Source organism: Trichosurus vulpecula, chromosome 5 (genome assembly GCF_011100635.1).
Source record: "Trichosurus vulpecula isolate mTriVul1 chromosome 5, mTriVul1.pri, whole genome shotgun sequence".
Lineage (NCBI taxonomy): Eukaryota > Metazoa > Chordata > Mammalia > Diprotodontia > Phalangeridae > Trichosurus > Trichosurus vulpecula.
In genome coordinates this window covers 236,752,775-236,770,854 of record NC_050577.1, presented here as the reverse complement: position 1 = coordinate 236,770,854, position 18,080 = coordinate 236,752,775, and the positions used below count along the sequence as shown (strand labels likewise).

Below are 18,080 nucleotides of genomic sequence, written 5' to 3'. Positions count from 1 at the left end.
ATGAACCTATTGTTTTGTTTCCAAATCATTTAATTTATAAGCAAAGACTTTTTTTTATTCTCCAACTCAGAATTGTCTAACCTCACTTTATTTAAACTTCGTTATTAAACTAGCATCTATAAAAAGGGAGCAAGATCACCTTGTTGGATCAGTGAGTCAGCATTTAGTGGATTAATGACTTAGAATGTCATGAATTGATGTTAGGAATCAGTATGAATATTTCCAGGAGAATAATAGCTGTCTGGGTTCCTGAGATCTCATCAATTCAAGCTTAAATTGTCTAAAGAGACCATTTTTTGTTTTGGGACTTAGTCTCAGTTTATTAGATTTTCTAAGGCCTCTCAATTTCTCTGCCAAGTCATCATTTCTAATGAAACTCAGTTAATTGGACTATTGAAACTACAGTCTCTCATTACAATAATTCAGAATCCCATGCTGTTTGAGACGGTGACTTGACAATAGATATGTTGGAAGTGTTGAGGCCCAGGAATACATACAACGTCCTTAATGTCATTCATCTGTAAGACTCTGTCCCTGTTCTGTTTTATGTGCTTCATCTTTTGTGTTGAAAGACAAATATGTTTGACAATAGCAGTTTTATAGATTTTCGTCAGATTAATGTTTCAGGAATTAGCAGATAATTTCACTTCATTTATGATAATCACACAATGCCACTCAAAGAGAGACAGTATGATATAGTGGAGGGACAGCTGGCCTTAGAACCAAGGTCTATCTTCACACTTATGATGGCACATACCAGCTGTGTAACCCCAGCAAAAAAACAAAAAACAACCAATCAACCAACAAACAAAACCTTGCCCTATCCTTGATCCTCTATAATTCTTTAAGACGAGATAGCAAAAAAAAAAAAAAACAAAAAACAACAAAAAAAGACTAGATAGCAAAGCAGGTGCTGATGTGCAGTAGAAGAGGATTCTCTTTACTGGGAGGTTCTTACCTCAATCAAATTACTGGTTCAGACCAAAATAAAAGCTAACAATAGCTTTAGTAATTTATAACTTCTAAAATCTAAAATTATATATGAAGTGTCATCTTTTAAAATTTGAGAATTATTTGGAAGCTTTACTAAGTTTATGTCCTTAAGAATCAAATCATATCATAATGAATTTTAAAGGATTATCTGAACTGTTCAGTTTTGCTGTGATTTTGTAGTACTGATGATTGCTCTAGTAGGCAGAAGCTCATGGGGTGAAAGGGGGGTTTATAAATGTTTTCCATTTACAGGTTTTTGTTGAAATGGAACTTAGCCTGTTACACTGAAATGTAAGAAAATCTCAGCAGTGCTAATTGTATAGTGAAAAAAAAAAAGGCTAGAGACACGTATACTATTAGAATGAATATCTCTTCCGACAGAAATGCATTCCTAACCTCCCAAAAGGTCTAGACTTCAGAGCTTCATAACTTTTTTGTGTATTTGTCTGGCTAAGTATGTCAGTCTGGTAAAGTCTTTTGACCCCTTTTCAGAATAACATTTTTAAATGTATAAAGTACAAAGAATTACAAAGGAAGGCAATGATATCAAAATACGGTTATCAGAATATTAACAAAAAATAAACAATCTCACAGACTTCAGGTTAAGAAGTTCTAGTCTAGATTGCGGAAAGATGCTACAGAGAAATAGTCATCCATGTTCATTGGTCCAAATGTCTTATATTTGTGTATCTTCCACACTGAAATATACATTCAATAATATAGAGAACGCACCCTATCACCAATGATTATTGAAATTCCTGCAAACTGACTGGCAAGAAACAGAAGGAGAAACCCAGCGGTCTAAAAAGGTAAAAGGCTTGATCACTGCCTATTCTTTGTGCATGATTCTGGTTCCTTTTTTTTTTCTCAGAGCTAGTGATGATCATACCTATTGCCGAGCTGCTACAGAGTATGCTCGAGCTTGTTCCCATGTTGGTTACCCGATTCAGGAATGGAGAGATGACTTCCCAGCATGTGGTATATTTCCTTCCTTTTCTAAGTTTGATATGTTTGTTGATGTTTAGGTTTAGCCAAGGCAGAAATTTAACTATGGTGGAGGCAAGGGTGCTTTGTCGTAAGGCATTCATATTTAGAAAGTCTTCATAGCACTTAGATTCCTTAAGCAGCCCAGAAAGAACTAGAAAGTAGTTCAGGAGACTAATTAGCTGAAATAGAAAGATACCAAATGGTGTCTACTTTCAGTAATGTTGTCACCCTGCCCCCTGCCCCACCATGGTTGTAGCTTAAGTGAATGCCTTTAACATTCCACCTGATGCCATACCATTTTTTCCTCCCCTTCATGATGTCTTCAGTGGCAAATCAAAGCATGTTTTACGCCATTTGTCCTAAGTACAACTCTTAGTCACAGGGCTGCTCTGAGCCAACAGCTGGTAGCTCTGAGTTGACCTTGAGCGTGATCTGGCAACAGGAAATTAAAAAAAAATTATCGTTACATTGTACCTGATTATGATGTCTTTTCCTCTGAAAAAGTCGAGAATATGGTTGACTGACACTTCCTCTTCTTGAATATTTCAGTTGATAAGTGTGATGATAGTCTTGTTCATCGGGATTGTATCAGTTGCTGTCCACCCACCTGCACTTTTGAAAAAGAGTGCCTTGGGAGCAATCTTCATTGTCTTGATGGATGTTACTGTCCTGATGGTAAGTGTTTCCACCAAATGGTAAGTGTTTTCCATCAACCTTGTGGAGCATAGAGTATTTGACCTCAAAGGAAAAAGGAGAGGATGATCTTGGTTGACCTCCTTGGTCTTCAGTTATGACTTATGGCTCCTGGAACAATACTTACCAAAGGAGTTTTTGGTCAAGAGTGTTTAGCAGAAGCTTCAATTTGCAAACTTCTTACTGCATTCAGGCACAAAGGCATTTTGGATGTCACTCGCAGCAGAGAATCTTCTTTAGTTGGGTACTTAAAGACATGTAATAATTGGAGCTGCATCTGTGCTTTAAAATTAAAGTAAATTTGAGGTGGATGTAGAATAGTAAAGTCAAACCTACTATAGTACTTTGACTCTCATTCCAGTTTTAATATTTACTTGTATATTTAATACATATTTATATTTAAGGGAGATTTTCTCCCATGCGTTGTCTGACAAATAGCCAACTTTTTATCAGCTTTTATAAAAAATGTTTTTTTAAAATTCACCTTTACCCCATCCACAACTGGAGCAAATTTGCTAATTTGAGAAAATATCTGATCTCAGCTAACACCAACTTCCCCTTTGTGGTAATTATTGGAATCACAGATGTGGCACCCATTATGGCTGACTCTACCAACCCACATTCCCATTGGGATTCATAGGGAGCAATGACTACTACTATCCCTCCAGGTTTTCTCCACCCCAACCCATCTTTCAAGGCTTATGTTCAATGGAGTCTTCATCAATGACCCTATCATCTTTCCATTTTTGGAATTCCTGTGATACTTCTAATCTGTACTCTACTAATTAGTACTACATAATTTATTTCCCCCTAGTTGTTTCATTCAAAACCTTTATATACAGTAGTAACTGAAACACATAATAGGAGGCAGCACAATACAGAGGAGGAGTTAGAAAACCTGGGTTTGAATCCCAGCTCTGCTACTTCCTCCCAGAGTGACCTTGGCCAAGTCATTTCATTTCTTTGGGCCCAAGATCCTCATCTGCAAAATGAGGGCATTAGATAAAATAGTTGCAAAGGTCTCTTTGTTTCCACTTCCCTTCCCACCCACCCAACCCCCCTGCCCCATTTTCCCACCAATCTTTTCCACACCGATCTTTTCCACCTTTATTTGTTGTCTTCCTCTATTAGAATGTAAGCTTCTTGAGGGCAGAACTGTTGTGCTTATTTCTATTTGTACCCAGCCCCCAGACAGTACTGAGCATAGTGGCTGAAAAAAATAGTAAAAAAGCTTAAGGAATTCTTTTTCCTTTACTTTTTCCAGCTCTAAATCTACCATCCTTTATTGCTTTGAAGTTTGCTATGCACTTTATATACATCCTATAGTGAGCTCCACCACGACCCTGTAAGATAGAGACTAGGGATTTTCTTATTTCCATTTTATAGATGAAGAAACTAAAGTTCAGATCTGTAAAGTGATTTTTTTATGGTCACACAGTCACTAAATGTTGTACATGGGATTTGAACCCTGGTTTCCATGGCTCAAAGTCCATTATACCATGCTGTTACTTCAACTACATGGTAAATTCCTTGAGGCCAAGGACTGAAAGTTATTAGCACTTTCCCCTGTCTTCCTCATAATGCTTAGCTCAGTGAGCACTTTCAAAGCACTCAATATGTTGGATTCAATGAAAGTTTGAAAAATGGAGCCTTGAAATGGATATTGTTGTTTTCTAGGTCCTCCATTGACTCTCTATGTGAGTGTGTTTTAATCTACTGTACCTCAGTTTCTTTTTCATACTTTGAAGATCTGTAGTTTCATCCCTCTTTATACTCCTGTCAACCCAGATTTCTGTATAATCAATGAAAATATTTATTAGGTACTGATTATGTGCCAAGCACTGTGGTAATTACCCACAACACGAATACAAAGGGACTCTCAAGGAGCTTGCTTCCTAACATATATAGGGGAGTGGTAGTGAGCTTGGGAAATCACAGGGATCCTTAAAAAACAGCTTGCAAGAAGAAAAATCCAACCCCTTTTTTATATTATATGGAAATAAGTGTATGAAATGGTGAAAGGAATGATTTCAGAAAAAAGGCCTGGGAAGACTTACGTGAACTGAAACAAAGAGAAATTTGTACCCAGGAAAAGAAAAATTGTAATGATAATCAGCTGCGAAAGATTTAGTTAACCTGATCAGTACCATGATCCAGGACTATACCAAAGGACTCATGATGAAAAACCCTATCTATCTTCAGAGAGAGAAATGATGAGTTCTGAGTGTAGATTGAAACATGTTTTTTTCACTTTATTTTTCTTGCCTTTCTCACTGCTCTTCTTTCCCTGCAACATGGCTAATAAGAAAATAAGTTTTGCATGATTTTATATAGCTAATGAATATCATATTTCTTGTCTTTTATTAGGTAGGTGAGAGGGTAGAAGGAGGGAGAGAATTTGGAAGTGAAAATAAAAATTTTAAAAAACTTAAAATAAAATGCTTGTTGATTGATTGAAATATGACCATGTGATGCAGAAACAGCATGAGACAGAACTGGAATGCTTTGTTCTTTATTTTAAGCACTATCTTTAAATATATACTTTCACACAGGTCTCATAATGGACAATGGAACTTGTGTAGCCTTGGAAAAGTGCCCGTGTAGTTATCGTGGATTATCTTATTCAGTTGGTTCAGTAATTGAACAAGAATGTTCTGAATGGTATGTCACTTTCTCTTTTTAATTGTTTCAGGTGGGAAGATGGAACACTCTTCCTACTCCCTGTGTCATAACCAATCATGGGGCATGTCTTCAACACAATCACGCCTATCCACATCCCTCAACACTCCCCTTCCCTTGCCCTTTCCCTTTGTTGTGCAAAGCTCCCAACCTCTACCCCTTCTCCTCTTCTGACCCTTGGATTCTCAGACACCAACTATGGCAGCTGTTCAAGAGCCATTGGAAAAATTCGACCCCTATCCTGTCTCCCAGAATACCTCATGACTACCAAAAGTGACCCTCAGAGGGGAGGCTCTTTGTTAGGGTATGATCTGTGAGTGAGTCTTGCCTCCACGCTTTCCCCTTTGGGTGACTTACACGGTAAGAGCAGAGATGTATGAATTATGATCTGGGTTGCAGATTTCATAATAACATCTTTCCTCCCATTTTCCGAATTTTCATATTATTTTCAAAGTCACCACCATCCTGTATATAATGTCGACCATCAGTTCCCAAATCTTATCTGTTCTGCCTCCATAATTTTCGTATCTGTTCCATTTTGTCTACTCACATAGCAACTACCTAAGTTCAGGCCCTCAACACCTTTCTCCCAAACTAATACAATATGCTCCTAATTGGCCTCTCTTCCTCAAGTCTCTCCCCTCTCCAAGCCATCCTCCGCTTACCTGCCAAAATGATCTTCCTAAAACTCAGATCTGACCACACCATCCCCCTACTCAATAACTCCAGTGGTTTCCTATTTATTCTTGGATCAAATATCTCATTTTCATATCATTTTTTTAAGATTTCTATTTCGTGTATGTCTTATAAAGTACATAATTAGCAGTAGAATAGTATACAAATGTGATTTATAAATAAGTATATACATATTAAGGGTACATGATCGAAAACTCTTTTTTAATGGATGGGATGCAGGATCAAAAATTTTTGACAACTACTGCTCTGGGCAATCACTTCACCTTTTCTGAGGCTTTTTAGCTTGACTTCCTTAAAGTCTATCAACATTCTTTTCAGAATATTGATCAATATAATATTTGAACAGATATTAACACAGTATTCTGCATTGTGTCTCATTTAGTGTTTGTGTTGGTGGAACTTGGAATTGCACAAAGTTCGATTGTCCAGGTAACCTTATATTTATTAACTTTTCTATTGTGCAATTTTCTCTAAAAATAGAAAAGGAGTCAACTCTGAGAAGTGGATGGTACTGATTTTGTGGAAACACATTGAATTTATGTATGATCTGCCCCTGATGGACAGAAGGGCAAATGGTCATGATGACCTGTAAGAAAATATGCCAGAATCCAAAAATTGGTTTATAAACCAGAAATCAGGATACAACCAGGGAGCATTTAATTAAATGAAATATTTCACCTGGTTCTCTGACAACATATTAGAATATTGCAGTGGGTTGTAAAAAGTAATAAGAGTAATGGGAAATATGTCATTTGATGAATTAAAAAAATTTGGACTGAATAATTTGGGAATTTGCTCCAGAAACTTGTCAAAAACAGCCAACTTATCAATTAAGGTACTGAACAGTTAACCTTTTGATAATCAAGTTATATGATTATTCTACCCTGATCTGAGTTGTTTTTCTTCTCTTTATCTATCTCCCTTTTTTATTTCTAGTTGAGTGCTCAGTGGTTGGGGATTCTCATTTCACGACTTTTGATGGTCGACATTATACCTTTTTTGGTGTCTGCCAGTACATTCTCGTGAAAGGGACTGGGAAAGATAAATTCACAATCACTCTACAGCAGGCTCCTTGTGATACGGTAAGAAAGACAATCTTAATTAAAAATCAAAACGACTCTGCTACTCAAAGATTTCAGATGACAAGTCATGTAACCCAACCCTGGTAACGAAAGTAAATGGAAGTTTTTTCTTGATTAAATGAGTAAAATAATAGTGAAACAAATCCACACGGCACAAATAATTTTTTATTCTTTGTAGAAGTGATTTCTGTCATCCTTAGATTTTTGAGCCTTTCATGCATGGTTGCATAAGGGAAATAAGTATTTGGTTACATTAGAACAGGTGTCTTAAAGAGATAAATTCTTTTGGTGACAGGATTGAATAAATTTAGTACATTGCCACATGGATATGAGGCATTTCTGAATGTATTAGAACATTTATCTTGTATAGAGTTTCTTGAACTAATAAATATGTGAATAATTAATAGTGGAAGAAACTGAGGCTTTTGTCAACCTCCCTAAATTTAATCTTGTCAAATTCTGACTTTGTATCCTTAGTGCTTAGCATAGTGCCTGGCACATTAAAAAACCCTTAATGAGGGGCAGCTAGGTGGCACAGCGAGTAGAGCACCGGCCCTGGAGTCAGGAGGACCTGAGTTCAAATGAGGCCTCAGACACTTGACACGTGTACTAGCTGTGTGACCTTGGGCAAATCACTTAACCCCAAATGCCCTGCCAAAAAGCAAAAAAAAAAAAAACCCAAACCCTTAATGAATGCTTGTGGACTTATAGCTTTAACACTTAATTTGGCTTCATTTAGTATCAAGTGTTTAAAATAATAATAAAAGATTATATATATGACAATAAGTATACACTCATATTTACATAGTAATTTATAGTTTACAACATGATAATATTATCTCATTAGATTCTCACATCAATCCTGTGCAATTGAGTTTTGCCATTTTAAAAAAATGCACGTCAGGAAGTTAAATCTGTTTCAGAGGTTTAAATGTTAATAATCTTTCTTTTTTTGTTTTCTTTTGGCTGCTCTGTGTGTGTGTGTGTGTGTGTGTGTGCGTGTGTGCGTGTGTGCGTGTGTGTGTAATGTATTACCTGCATGCATTTAGAAATGTGCCTGGTCTCAATGCATTTTATATGCAAAAGGAAACCTTATGCAGACACTTGAAAAAATTCCTTATTTTCACTTTCTGTATTGAAGATGCCAACAAGCATTTATTTACTGCATACTGTGTGCCAGGCATTAAGCTACACTCTGGGCAGAAGGCTTCTGAATTAGAAGGCATAATTAAAGTTTTGAATTGCCCCTTTCAATTTACAACTGTTTGTGCCAAGGATTTATATTTTGGTCAATACTTTTTCTCATTTTTGTCTTTTTATCAATTTTCTGTTTCGTATTTAGAACCTTGACTGGGCCTGCCTGCAATCAGTAGCACTACTTCTTGAGGATGATTTTAATAAACAAGTGATTCTTAATAGAGGAGGTGAAATTCTCATAGGCCCGAACCAGGGCTTTAGTTTGAATGGTAAGAAACACTCTTTAAATATTTTTTGATTGAGATCTTGTTTTTATATCCCCTTGGTTTCCTGGTATATCCCTCCCACCTCATAAAGGCATCCTTTGTTATTGTTTGCCCTTTATTCTCGAGGAGGACCATGGCATCAGGAAGGTGATGCTATGATATGCAAATGAACTGGATTTAAGTGAGGGAGGGTTGTGCAAAGTCACCAGCCTCACTTTCTCCTCCGGAGCCATCCAGGTCCAGTGGCTGGATACACATCAGGATGACTGGAGGTGGCACACCTAGAGCTATCCCTTAAAACAAAGAATAAGGAAGAAAAGAAACAGTTTAGCACAATTCATGAATACATCAGTCAAGTCTGATAGTACATGCAGTGCCTCATAACCATAGCCCCCCACCTCTGCAAAGAAGTGAGAGAGGTGCATTCTCATACCTTTTCTGCAGGGTCAGACTTGATCATTATAATTACATGGTGATCAAATTCAATTTTTTATTGTTGCTTCCATTTACATTGTGGTAAAAATGGTATATGGTGTCTTAAAGGTCTTGAAACGGTTTTAAGCTATTAAAATTTAATACCTTCAGAGCTCCTTAAAACTGTGCTAAGACTTTGGGGGGTATGCTGTGTATTATTTCCCACTTTTGCTTTACTTCAATTTTCATCATTTCCTGTAAGAAGAATGCCCTTAATGATCATTTTTCTCATGATAAAGTCTTAGAGAGTGGCTCTGTGTACTGAGTCTGAAGAATCTAGGCAGCTAGGTGGTGCAGTGGGTAGAGTGCTGGGCTTGGCCTCAAAAACACCTGAGTTCAAATGCAGCTTCACAGACTTACCTTGCTGGGTTTTTGTGAAGGTCACTTGAGATAATATTTGTAAAGACCTGGTACACAGTAGGTGCAGTATAAATGTTTATTAATGTTATCCAGGCTAGACACACCAGGGTAATAGTGAGAATGGAGAGACTGGGTCACTGATGAGAGAGACTGAAAATGGAGTTGTCCACTCTCCTTTCTGCCTCTGTCATCCCCATTTAATTTTCCACACTAATACTTCTTGCTTAGTTATTTTCACACCATTTAGGGGGTTATGATAATGGTTCAAGTGTTAAATTAACATGGGAGTTCAACACATATTTTGCTATTCTTCCTAAAAAAGGGCTTGAGGAACAAAAAATGTTGAGAACCAATGTATTGCACCTTACTGAAGCTCCAGTATTTCCATGAAGCCTTCTGCAACTATTCTATCCCACAGGATTCTCTCATTTCCAAATTACTGAAGTACCTAGTGTCCATACCACTCATTTATGTATCTATCTTTTTATGTGGGCATGCCTTGTCTACCCAACTAGACTGTAAACATTGAGGATCCAATTGGGTACAATGGAAGGGGCCCTGACCCTAGAGTCTGTGATGACTGAGGTTCAGATCCTATCTCTGATGATTAATACCCATGTGACATTGTGCAAGTCTCTTAAGCTGAGGGGTCTGTAAAAATGAAGAGATTGACTTAGATGGCCGCTGAGGACCCTTCCAAATTTAGATCTATGGTCAGAGACATCATATTCTGCATTTTTGATTTCCCACAGCATCTAATGCAAAATTACCACCACAGTTCACTTTCAATAATATTTGTATAAATATAATATGGCAGGGGGATCATGGGTAATGGAGAAGGATGAGTTGAAAGTGACCACAAAGTTTTGAGCCCTAGTGACTTTGAAAATGAGAGTACCATTTACCCAGTTGGGAGGTAAATGAATACTATAGAAAGAAGGGTGGTGAGCTACGTATTGAGCACATTGAAGTTGAGGTGTTGGCAAGACATTCCAGAGGAGATGCCCAGAAAGCAACTGGAGACCCTGCCCTGGGACTTGGGGAAAAGAAGTAACAAGATGTAAATGTAGTCAGCAGTGTATAGGAAACAATTAAATCTATGAGAATGACTGAGATCTTTAAGGAAGGGACTTATGGGGAGAATGAAAGTCAGTCGACAAGCATTTAAGTGAACGTTATTTGCTGGGACTGAGCTGGGCATACAAAGACAGAAATGAACTAGCCTTGCTCTCAAGGAACTTACATTCTGTCATGGTATGTCTCCACACATAAAAAATATATGTAAAATACTTACAAAATAAATACAAGATAGGGGCAGCTAGGTGGCGCAGTGGATAGAGCACTGGCCCTAGAGTCAGGAGGACCTGAGTTCAAATCCGACCTCAGACACTTGACACACTTACTTACTAGCTGTGTGACCTTGGGCAAGTCACTTAACCCCAATTGCCCTGCCTTCCCCCCTCCAAAATTTAAAAAAAAAAAACTAAAAAATAATACAAGATAACTTCAGGAAGATCTGGGTGGCTCAGTGGATAGAGCGCCAGGCTTTGAGTCAGAAAGACCTGATTATAAATCTAGTCTCAGACACTTACTAGCTATGTGACCCTGGGCAAGCCATTTTATTCTGTTTGCCTCAGTTTCCTCATCTGTAAAATGAGCTGGAGAAGGAAATGGCAAACCACTTCAGTATCTCTGCTAAGAAAACCCCAAATGGAGTCACAAAAAGAGTTGGACACACCTGGAAAATGACTGAAGAACAATAACAAACTTCATGAGAAGAGAAAATGGCAAAGCCCCCTATTTAGGGATTATAGGAGGAAAAGGCAATCTGGGGTTCAGGTCCTACCCCTGACACATATGAGCTGGAAGATTATTACCATGTTACTTCTTTTTTCAGTGTCCCAGGCAAATCTCTCAGAAGGTAGGTTGATTAGCAGCACCGAGTGAATACTTTCCTGTCTGCCTCTCTCACTTCCTCTCCTGAAAAAAAAAGGAGGAAGAGGATCCAGAGATGGAAATAGAAGAGAAGTAGGAAGAAAATTATATACCATAGGGTCATGGAAGCCATGAACATGAAAACACTTTTTATATTTATGGTTAATACAAATTTCAAGTGTATAAACTACACTTGGTTTTATGTTTATGCAATAATGAGTTGCTGAAAATTGAGTACAAATTGTTTTCTTTTCTTAATAGAATTATATTTTAATGCACTAGGAGAATTTACTATTTAAAGAATAATCACCCCTTAATTTTCTGCCAATAAATCTGAATGTTCATATACTTCATTATAAATATGGGTTTGTTTTTTTTTTTTGGAATAGTTATTTCAGTCTGGGGAAGATAAAGATAATTCTCACTACTCAACGACAGTCTGGGCTAGTCCAGAGAGTGAAATATTATCTCAGTAAACCTTGGGATTAATATTAAACCTGTTAATAGACATCAATTAAACAGATTTACAGAATTTACAAAATCATAGAAATTGACGTTTGGAAGAACTATTAGAAGCCATCTAGTCAAACCCAAACCTATAAGGCATCCCATTATAATTTTTGTTGTTGTTCAGTCATGTGGCTCTTCATGACTGTATTTGGCATTTTCTTGACAAAGATACTGGAGTGGCTTGCTATTTCCTTCTGCAGCTCATTTTATAGATGAGGAAACTGAGGCAAACAGGGTTAAGTGACTTACCCAGGGTCACACAGCTAGTGAATGTCTGAGCCAGATTTGAACTCACAAAGATGAGTCTTCTTGACTCCAGCCCAGTGCTCTATTCACTGTGCCATCTATCTGCTTATTATAAAATATTTTGCAATTAATTGTTCAGACTCTGCTTAAAGACCTCCAAGGTGGAGGAACCCACCAACTTTCAAGGTGTCCCACTCTACTTTGGGCCGCTCTGAATAGTTTGGAAGTTTTTTCTCCTGACACTAAGCCTAAATTCTAAGTCAGACTCTGCCAAGTAAGGCACCAGACCCAAGGATGATACCATCACTTCTCTGCTCCAAGATCCTTACCTTGATCCTTATACTTCCAGACCTCTAGAGCCCACATATTTGGTCACTGCACATCTCAGGAGAAAAATACTTATGCCTGAGAGATGGAAATATCTCAGATCATTCCTAGAGCTTCCTGGGAAATCCTGGAGAGTTGTTGAACTCAACTAAACAAGCTTATTTATGTGCTTTCTTCTTGTGCAGGACATGTTGAAATTCGAAATCTGTCCTCTTTGTTTATTGCTCTGAAAACTAGATTTGGTTTAAAGATTATATTTGCTAAAGATGGGGCAAGACTTTATATTCAACTCAGTACTGACTGGAAGAGAAGAACAATGGGTCTGTGTGGAACTTTCAATGGGAACATAAGGGATGATTTCATGTAAGTATTATCTTTGTATCTAACTTCAGTCTAGTGACTGATCTCTTAAAGTTCTCTAATAGATGCTTATTATACTAACGAATATAACTGCATTTAAAAAATTAATCTAACTTTTCAAATATCAACTTCATTTAATATTTTCTTGCTTGGTGTTCAAGACCATTGAGAAGCAGATGCCACCCTACCATTCTAATCTTACCTCTTCTTACTTCACTCCACGTACTGTACATTTCAGCTAAGCTGGACAGTTTCAGTCTCTCAAATATATATCATGCTCTCCCAACCTCCATGCCACAGGCAATTCCTTGAGATTCCTATGCTGGAGATTCCTTCCCTTCCCATCTTGGTCTCTTAAATGCTTCTTTTGGAGCCAATCTCAAATGCCGCCTTCTTTAGGAGATTTTCCCTGATCATGCTAGCTGATGATGCCCTCTCTCCCATTTTAACTTTGTTTTCTGATTTCCTAATGAACTTATCATGCAATATCATACAGCATAGCTGTCTTTATTGTTGTCTTTTCCCCTGACTGGACAGTGAGTCTGGTGAGTACAAGGACTTGCTTGAGTAAGTTTTGAATGCAAGGATAGTATTTTGTTTATACTTTGCATTACTCCCAGCACCTGGCATGGGAACAAGGTCTGTCTTTCTGTCTCTTTCTCTGTCTTTCTCTGTATATAGATATATACACAGATATGTGTGTTGTATGTACACATACATACACACCCACATCCCATATTGGGTGTCCTAAGAGTCTTAATGCAATTTTAAGTTTTAATAATTTAAAACTGTACTAAGACATTTATGATACCCTATATACACATATGTGTATGTATATATGGACACATACATAGGTACATGCATACCTATACGTATGCATTTATATTTCTGTGTATAGAGAACAGGTCCTGAGGTTGCGAAGACCTGGGTTCAGATCCTCCTTTCTCTCCCCGCCCAACAGTTACTGGCTGTATGACCAATGGTGACTCTCAGTGCTCTGGGCAAAATGCCAGCTTGCAGAGGTAGAGAACTCACTCAGGGGTTCCCTATTCCAATAAAATCACAGATCTGCTTACCATCTCTATCCAACATAATAACAATTTTTCTAAACAACTTTTTTAGTCTCTCAGTTACTTTAGTTTTGGCTGCTGTGCACACTTTCTAGAAATGGAGAACAACATGGAATCTTCTGAGCTTTTAAGCTTTTTTAGATTTTAAGCTTTTTAAGATTGATGAGTGTTCATTGAGCACTTATTTCTTGCCCAGCTCTGGGCTAGGCACCCTGGGTCCTGCAGAAGACTTTGGAAAAATGGCCTCTTGCCATTAAGGAGCTAAGTTGGGGAAGATAAGACTAAAATAGATCAATTAATCAACAAAGCATCTCTTGTGAGTCAGGGGTTGTTATAGGCATGCACTGATATATAAAAAATGACCAAAATTTAAAACTTCCTTGAAGGACCAAGTATAATTTTGTGTCTTTTGACTTGCCTGCTCCTCTTTGTGCTAAAAGGTAACCTACATTGCCCACTACTAAGTCCAGAGCTCAGAATTGCAAATTTAGAGGTGGAAGAAACCACAGAGATCATCTAGTCCAATCCTCTCATTTTGTAGATGAAGAAAGGAGTCTCAAAGAAGCTTTGTGACTTGCCCAAAATCACTGTTTGTCAGAAGCTAGATTTGGACTCAGACCTTTCTGACTCCACAAAGTTCATTGCCCTTATAGCGCACAGCGATCCTCATTGTGATGTAGCAGCAAACCCAGGTTCTGCAAGGCTATGGCAGGTCACATCAGGCTAGACCCACTCCCTGTATAACCCTAGTGCCAGAGTATGTATGTCTCTGTTATTCAAGGAACAGTCTAGATAATATCCTAGATGGTGGGCCCATCTTCAGAAGGTTGATCATAGGGAATGATCCTTTTTTGGCTCTACCTACTTAGGCAAGGAGGTGTGCCAGTAAAGGGAGTACCTATACTGAGGAAGTCACAGAGCTCTTTAAGTATTTAAGTGTGTTATGTGGTGGCACAGATATCCCTGGTGATTTTTACACCTGCATCAAGCAGCCAAAATGGTGCCTTCCAAACAATGTTTTACAATTCAGGTAGAAGGGACAAGAGACCTTGGGAGCAAGATCTCTGACCTTGTGACACAAAGCCCCATAGAAGAAGAGACTTTACGACACAATGACACAATATTATCAGGGGAAGACAGAGATCCCAGGAAACCTGCTCCCTGTACCAGAAACTCTAGGACAGTAGGAAGATGCTACAGGGGAGGCCAGCACTGGGTGAAGGAGCCAGGTGGGACTGGGCTGGGCCAAGAATTTTAATTAATTATTTTAATTATTCCTGCTACATGTAACACATACAGGCTGTGTGACTTTGTGTGACTTCTCAGTGCTCCAGGCAACTATCGGATGTTAGTAAGGGGCATAGAAGGTGCTACCTGCATTGGTAGTGGGGTTTCCTCACTCAAGGAGTTCCCTAGTGAAATCGTAGATTCAGTCCCTAGCTTTGTCATTTATTCCTGCTAACCAGATGTTAAGTTGAAAATTTTCTGCTCTCAGAGCTCCATATATTTTGGAATCCTAGGGGTAATATGCCCAAGTTACCCAACCTTAGTTTATGGCAGTAGGGGTTCTGAAGTGGGAACTATCAGGGTGATCTGAAATAATTGGACAAGGGTCTACAGAAGACACAGAACGTAAACTAGTCCTTGAAGGATGGGTAGGATGTGACTAGTTAGGAATGATATTGCAGGCAGGAAGAATATCATGAAGATAAGAACTAAGGAAAAGTTAGCTTTTATCTTAATAACTAATTGTGGTAATTAGAATAGTATTTTTATATGGAAGGGGAAAGAGAGGAAGGGAATAAGTACCTACTATGTGCCAGGCACTGTGCTCAACACTTTTAACAAACATTATCTCATTTGATCCTCACAACAACCCTCTGAGGCAGGTGCTATGATCATCCACATTTTACAATTGAGGAAACCAAGGCAGATAGAGATTAAGTGACTTGCCCAAGGTCACACAGCTAGGAAGTATCTGAGGCCAAATTTGAATTCAGATATACCTAAGTTCGTGGCTACAAGACAATGAATATGATAGTCTCTGAAGAATTTTAAATTTCTCAGGTTACAAGGAGAAGTGCATGATGGGTGTTAGAAGTCTCCTATTCATAATTTTTGTACCCTGAATAACAGAAATAAAAATGTCATCAAGGGATTAAGTGCTAATTTAAGTAGAAGACAAAAGCAGTTGGGCTGAACATGTGGCAAGGCCGAGGGATGACAGGTAGAGGGCCAGAGTGGACCAATGGTATCCTTGCAATGTCAGGAGAAGTCAAGGAAGGCTTCTGAAACATTGAGGGTACTATTGTGGTGAACCTACCAGGAGGCAGACAGGAACCACACAAGATGGGCAGGCTTGGGTGGGTTGTGATGTATATTACCACAGATCCATTTGGGTACATGAGGAATGCTACAATAATCATGATTATACACATACTTTTGACTGTCTCTTTTATCTCATCTCAGATGTGGTTCATTCAATTTTCGTATTACTAATTCAGTTATGTTACTAATTCAGTTATGTCTTTAGAGAGAATATTAACATTGGTTATTATTCTGTTTGTACAACAGAAATATATTGAGTACCATAAAAAAAGATTATTTCAATCCACTTTCTTGCTCTGATGTGTGTCAGAATAGGTTAGCAGTCAACCCAGACTAGAGGGTAGAACTGTCTACTTAATTCTGAGGCCTCAACCTCTTCCATGTGCAAACAATCAAGAATTATGTCAACGTGGGACATTATTTCAGGGGAAGAGATGACTCATGAGCATTGTTTAACTTTCTGGTATTTGAAGTCAAATTCCTCTGCCTCACAAGGAATCAGTATGCCATGGCAAACAAAGTTGAACGGACAATTTTAATCACTTGAAAATTGCTTTTAGGTGGGTTATTATAGTAAGTCAACAATGGAAATGGTAGTATTTATCCTTCAAAAAGAAAAAAAATATAATAAATCTTGTCCCTCTTAAACTTTTCATCTGATCCTAAGAGCATTTAAATGAAATGTGATAGGCAAAAACTCATGGGGATTGCTCCCAGCAACCTTAACCCCACTCTTCACTCTGCCTAGATCTGCTGCATCTTTGAGCTTTAGGAATGTAGAAAGACAAGGAGAACAGAAAAAGAAGAGAAATGGAGAATAGACATCAAAGAGGGTGGGAAAGGAAGGCAGCATTCTAGAATGGTTTGCAGGGGTGTGCTGGAGTTAGCTCAAACCAAAGAGCCAGTTGTTAAATTTTCAAAGGGAGCACTTACACCTCAGAAATTGGCAAATGGTATGAATCAGAGGTTGATTTATTGTTTTGATGATTATCTAGGGGCTTAAGTAGATGATGGAGAAAATGTTAATAATGCAAATTAAACTTAAAGGTGTGTCATGTATACTTTTTTTCTTGAGAGCTGGTTGTTAAACATTTATCAGCACATGACTACCTATCCAAAATGGGGATGGGGAATTTAAAATGCTAGAAGATGTAAAAAGAGCTAATGCTTTTCTAGCACCTACCATGTGCCAGGCACTGTGCTAAGCACTTTACAAATACTATCTCATATGATCCTCACAACAACCCGGGGAGACGGTCTTTACACATTTACAGATGAAGAAATACAGGTAAACAGAGGTTAAATGACTTGTCCAGGTTCACACAGCTTGTTGGTGCCAGAGGCTGGATTTGAACTTAGGTCTTCTTGGTTCTAAGCCAGCACTGCATCCATTGGGCCACCAGCCTACCTGAAATACTACTCCTCTTGGGCCCCCTTCTTCCTGAACACACTGCAATGAGAGGCTGTATCTATGTAGCTGTAGTCGAATTGTACCAGGGCTAAAACATTTAATTAGTTGGTACTGACCTGAGCTGATGGATGAGCTGAGACTGTCAAGTTTGTCTGTATGTGCATACCTAACTCCAATCAATGACTCACAATCACGTAAAGAGCATGGTGCCTCAGTAATATTGGTTTGTCAGTTAACGAGCATTTTAACGTACCTACCATATGGCAGGTAGTGTGCTAAATGTAGGGGATACAAAAAAGGGCAAAAGACAGGTGTTAATATTGGATCAGAAAGCGTCAATGTGTTCATTTTGAGGATTTAGAAGAGGCACATACCCTTTAAACTTCAAGGTTTAGGCACGAGCAAAGATTTTCTCTGCAGCTCATTCTTGGCAAACCTCTTAAAGGATGGACTAAAATTTCCTTCA

The 18,080-nt window shown here is 38.2% G+C and overlaps 1 protein-coding gene across 1 annotated transcript in view; it reads left to right on the top strand.

Annotated features, from left to right (window-relative positions):
• The window catches only part of OTOGL (otogelin like), a 194,270-nt gene that overhangs the window by 30,493 nt on the left and 145,697 nt on the right, over window positions 1-18,080 (top strand). Inside the window, exons 11-17 of the mRNA XM_036761187.1 lie at window positions 1,865-1,971; window positions 2,530-2,655; window positions 5,226-5,334; window positions 6,431-6,477; window positions 6,985-7,130; window positions 8,473-8,596; window positions 12,631-12,808. Coding sequence (XP_036617082.1) covers window positions 1,865-1,971; window positions 2,530-2,655; window positions 5,226-5,334; window positions 6,431-6,477; window positions 6,985-7,130; window positions 8,473-8,596; window positions 12,631-12,808 — 837 coding nt within the window. The remainder of the gene's footprint in view (window positions 1-1,864; window positions 1,972-2,529; window positions 2,656-5,225; window positions 5,335-6,430; window positions 6,478-6,984; window positions 7,131-8,472; window positions 8,597-12,630; window positions 12,809-18,080) is intronic.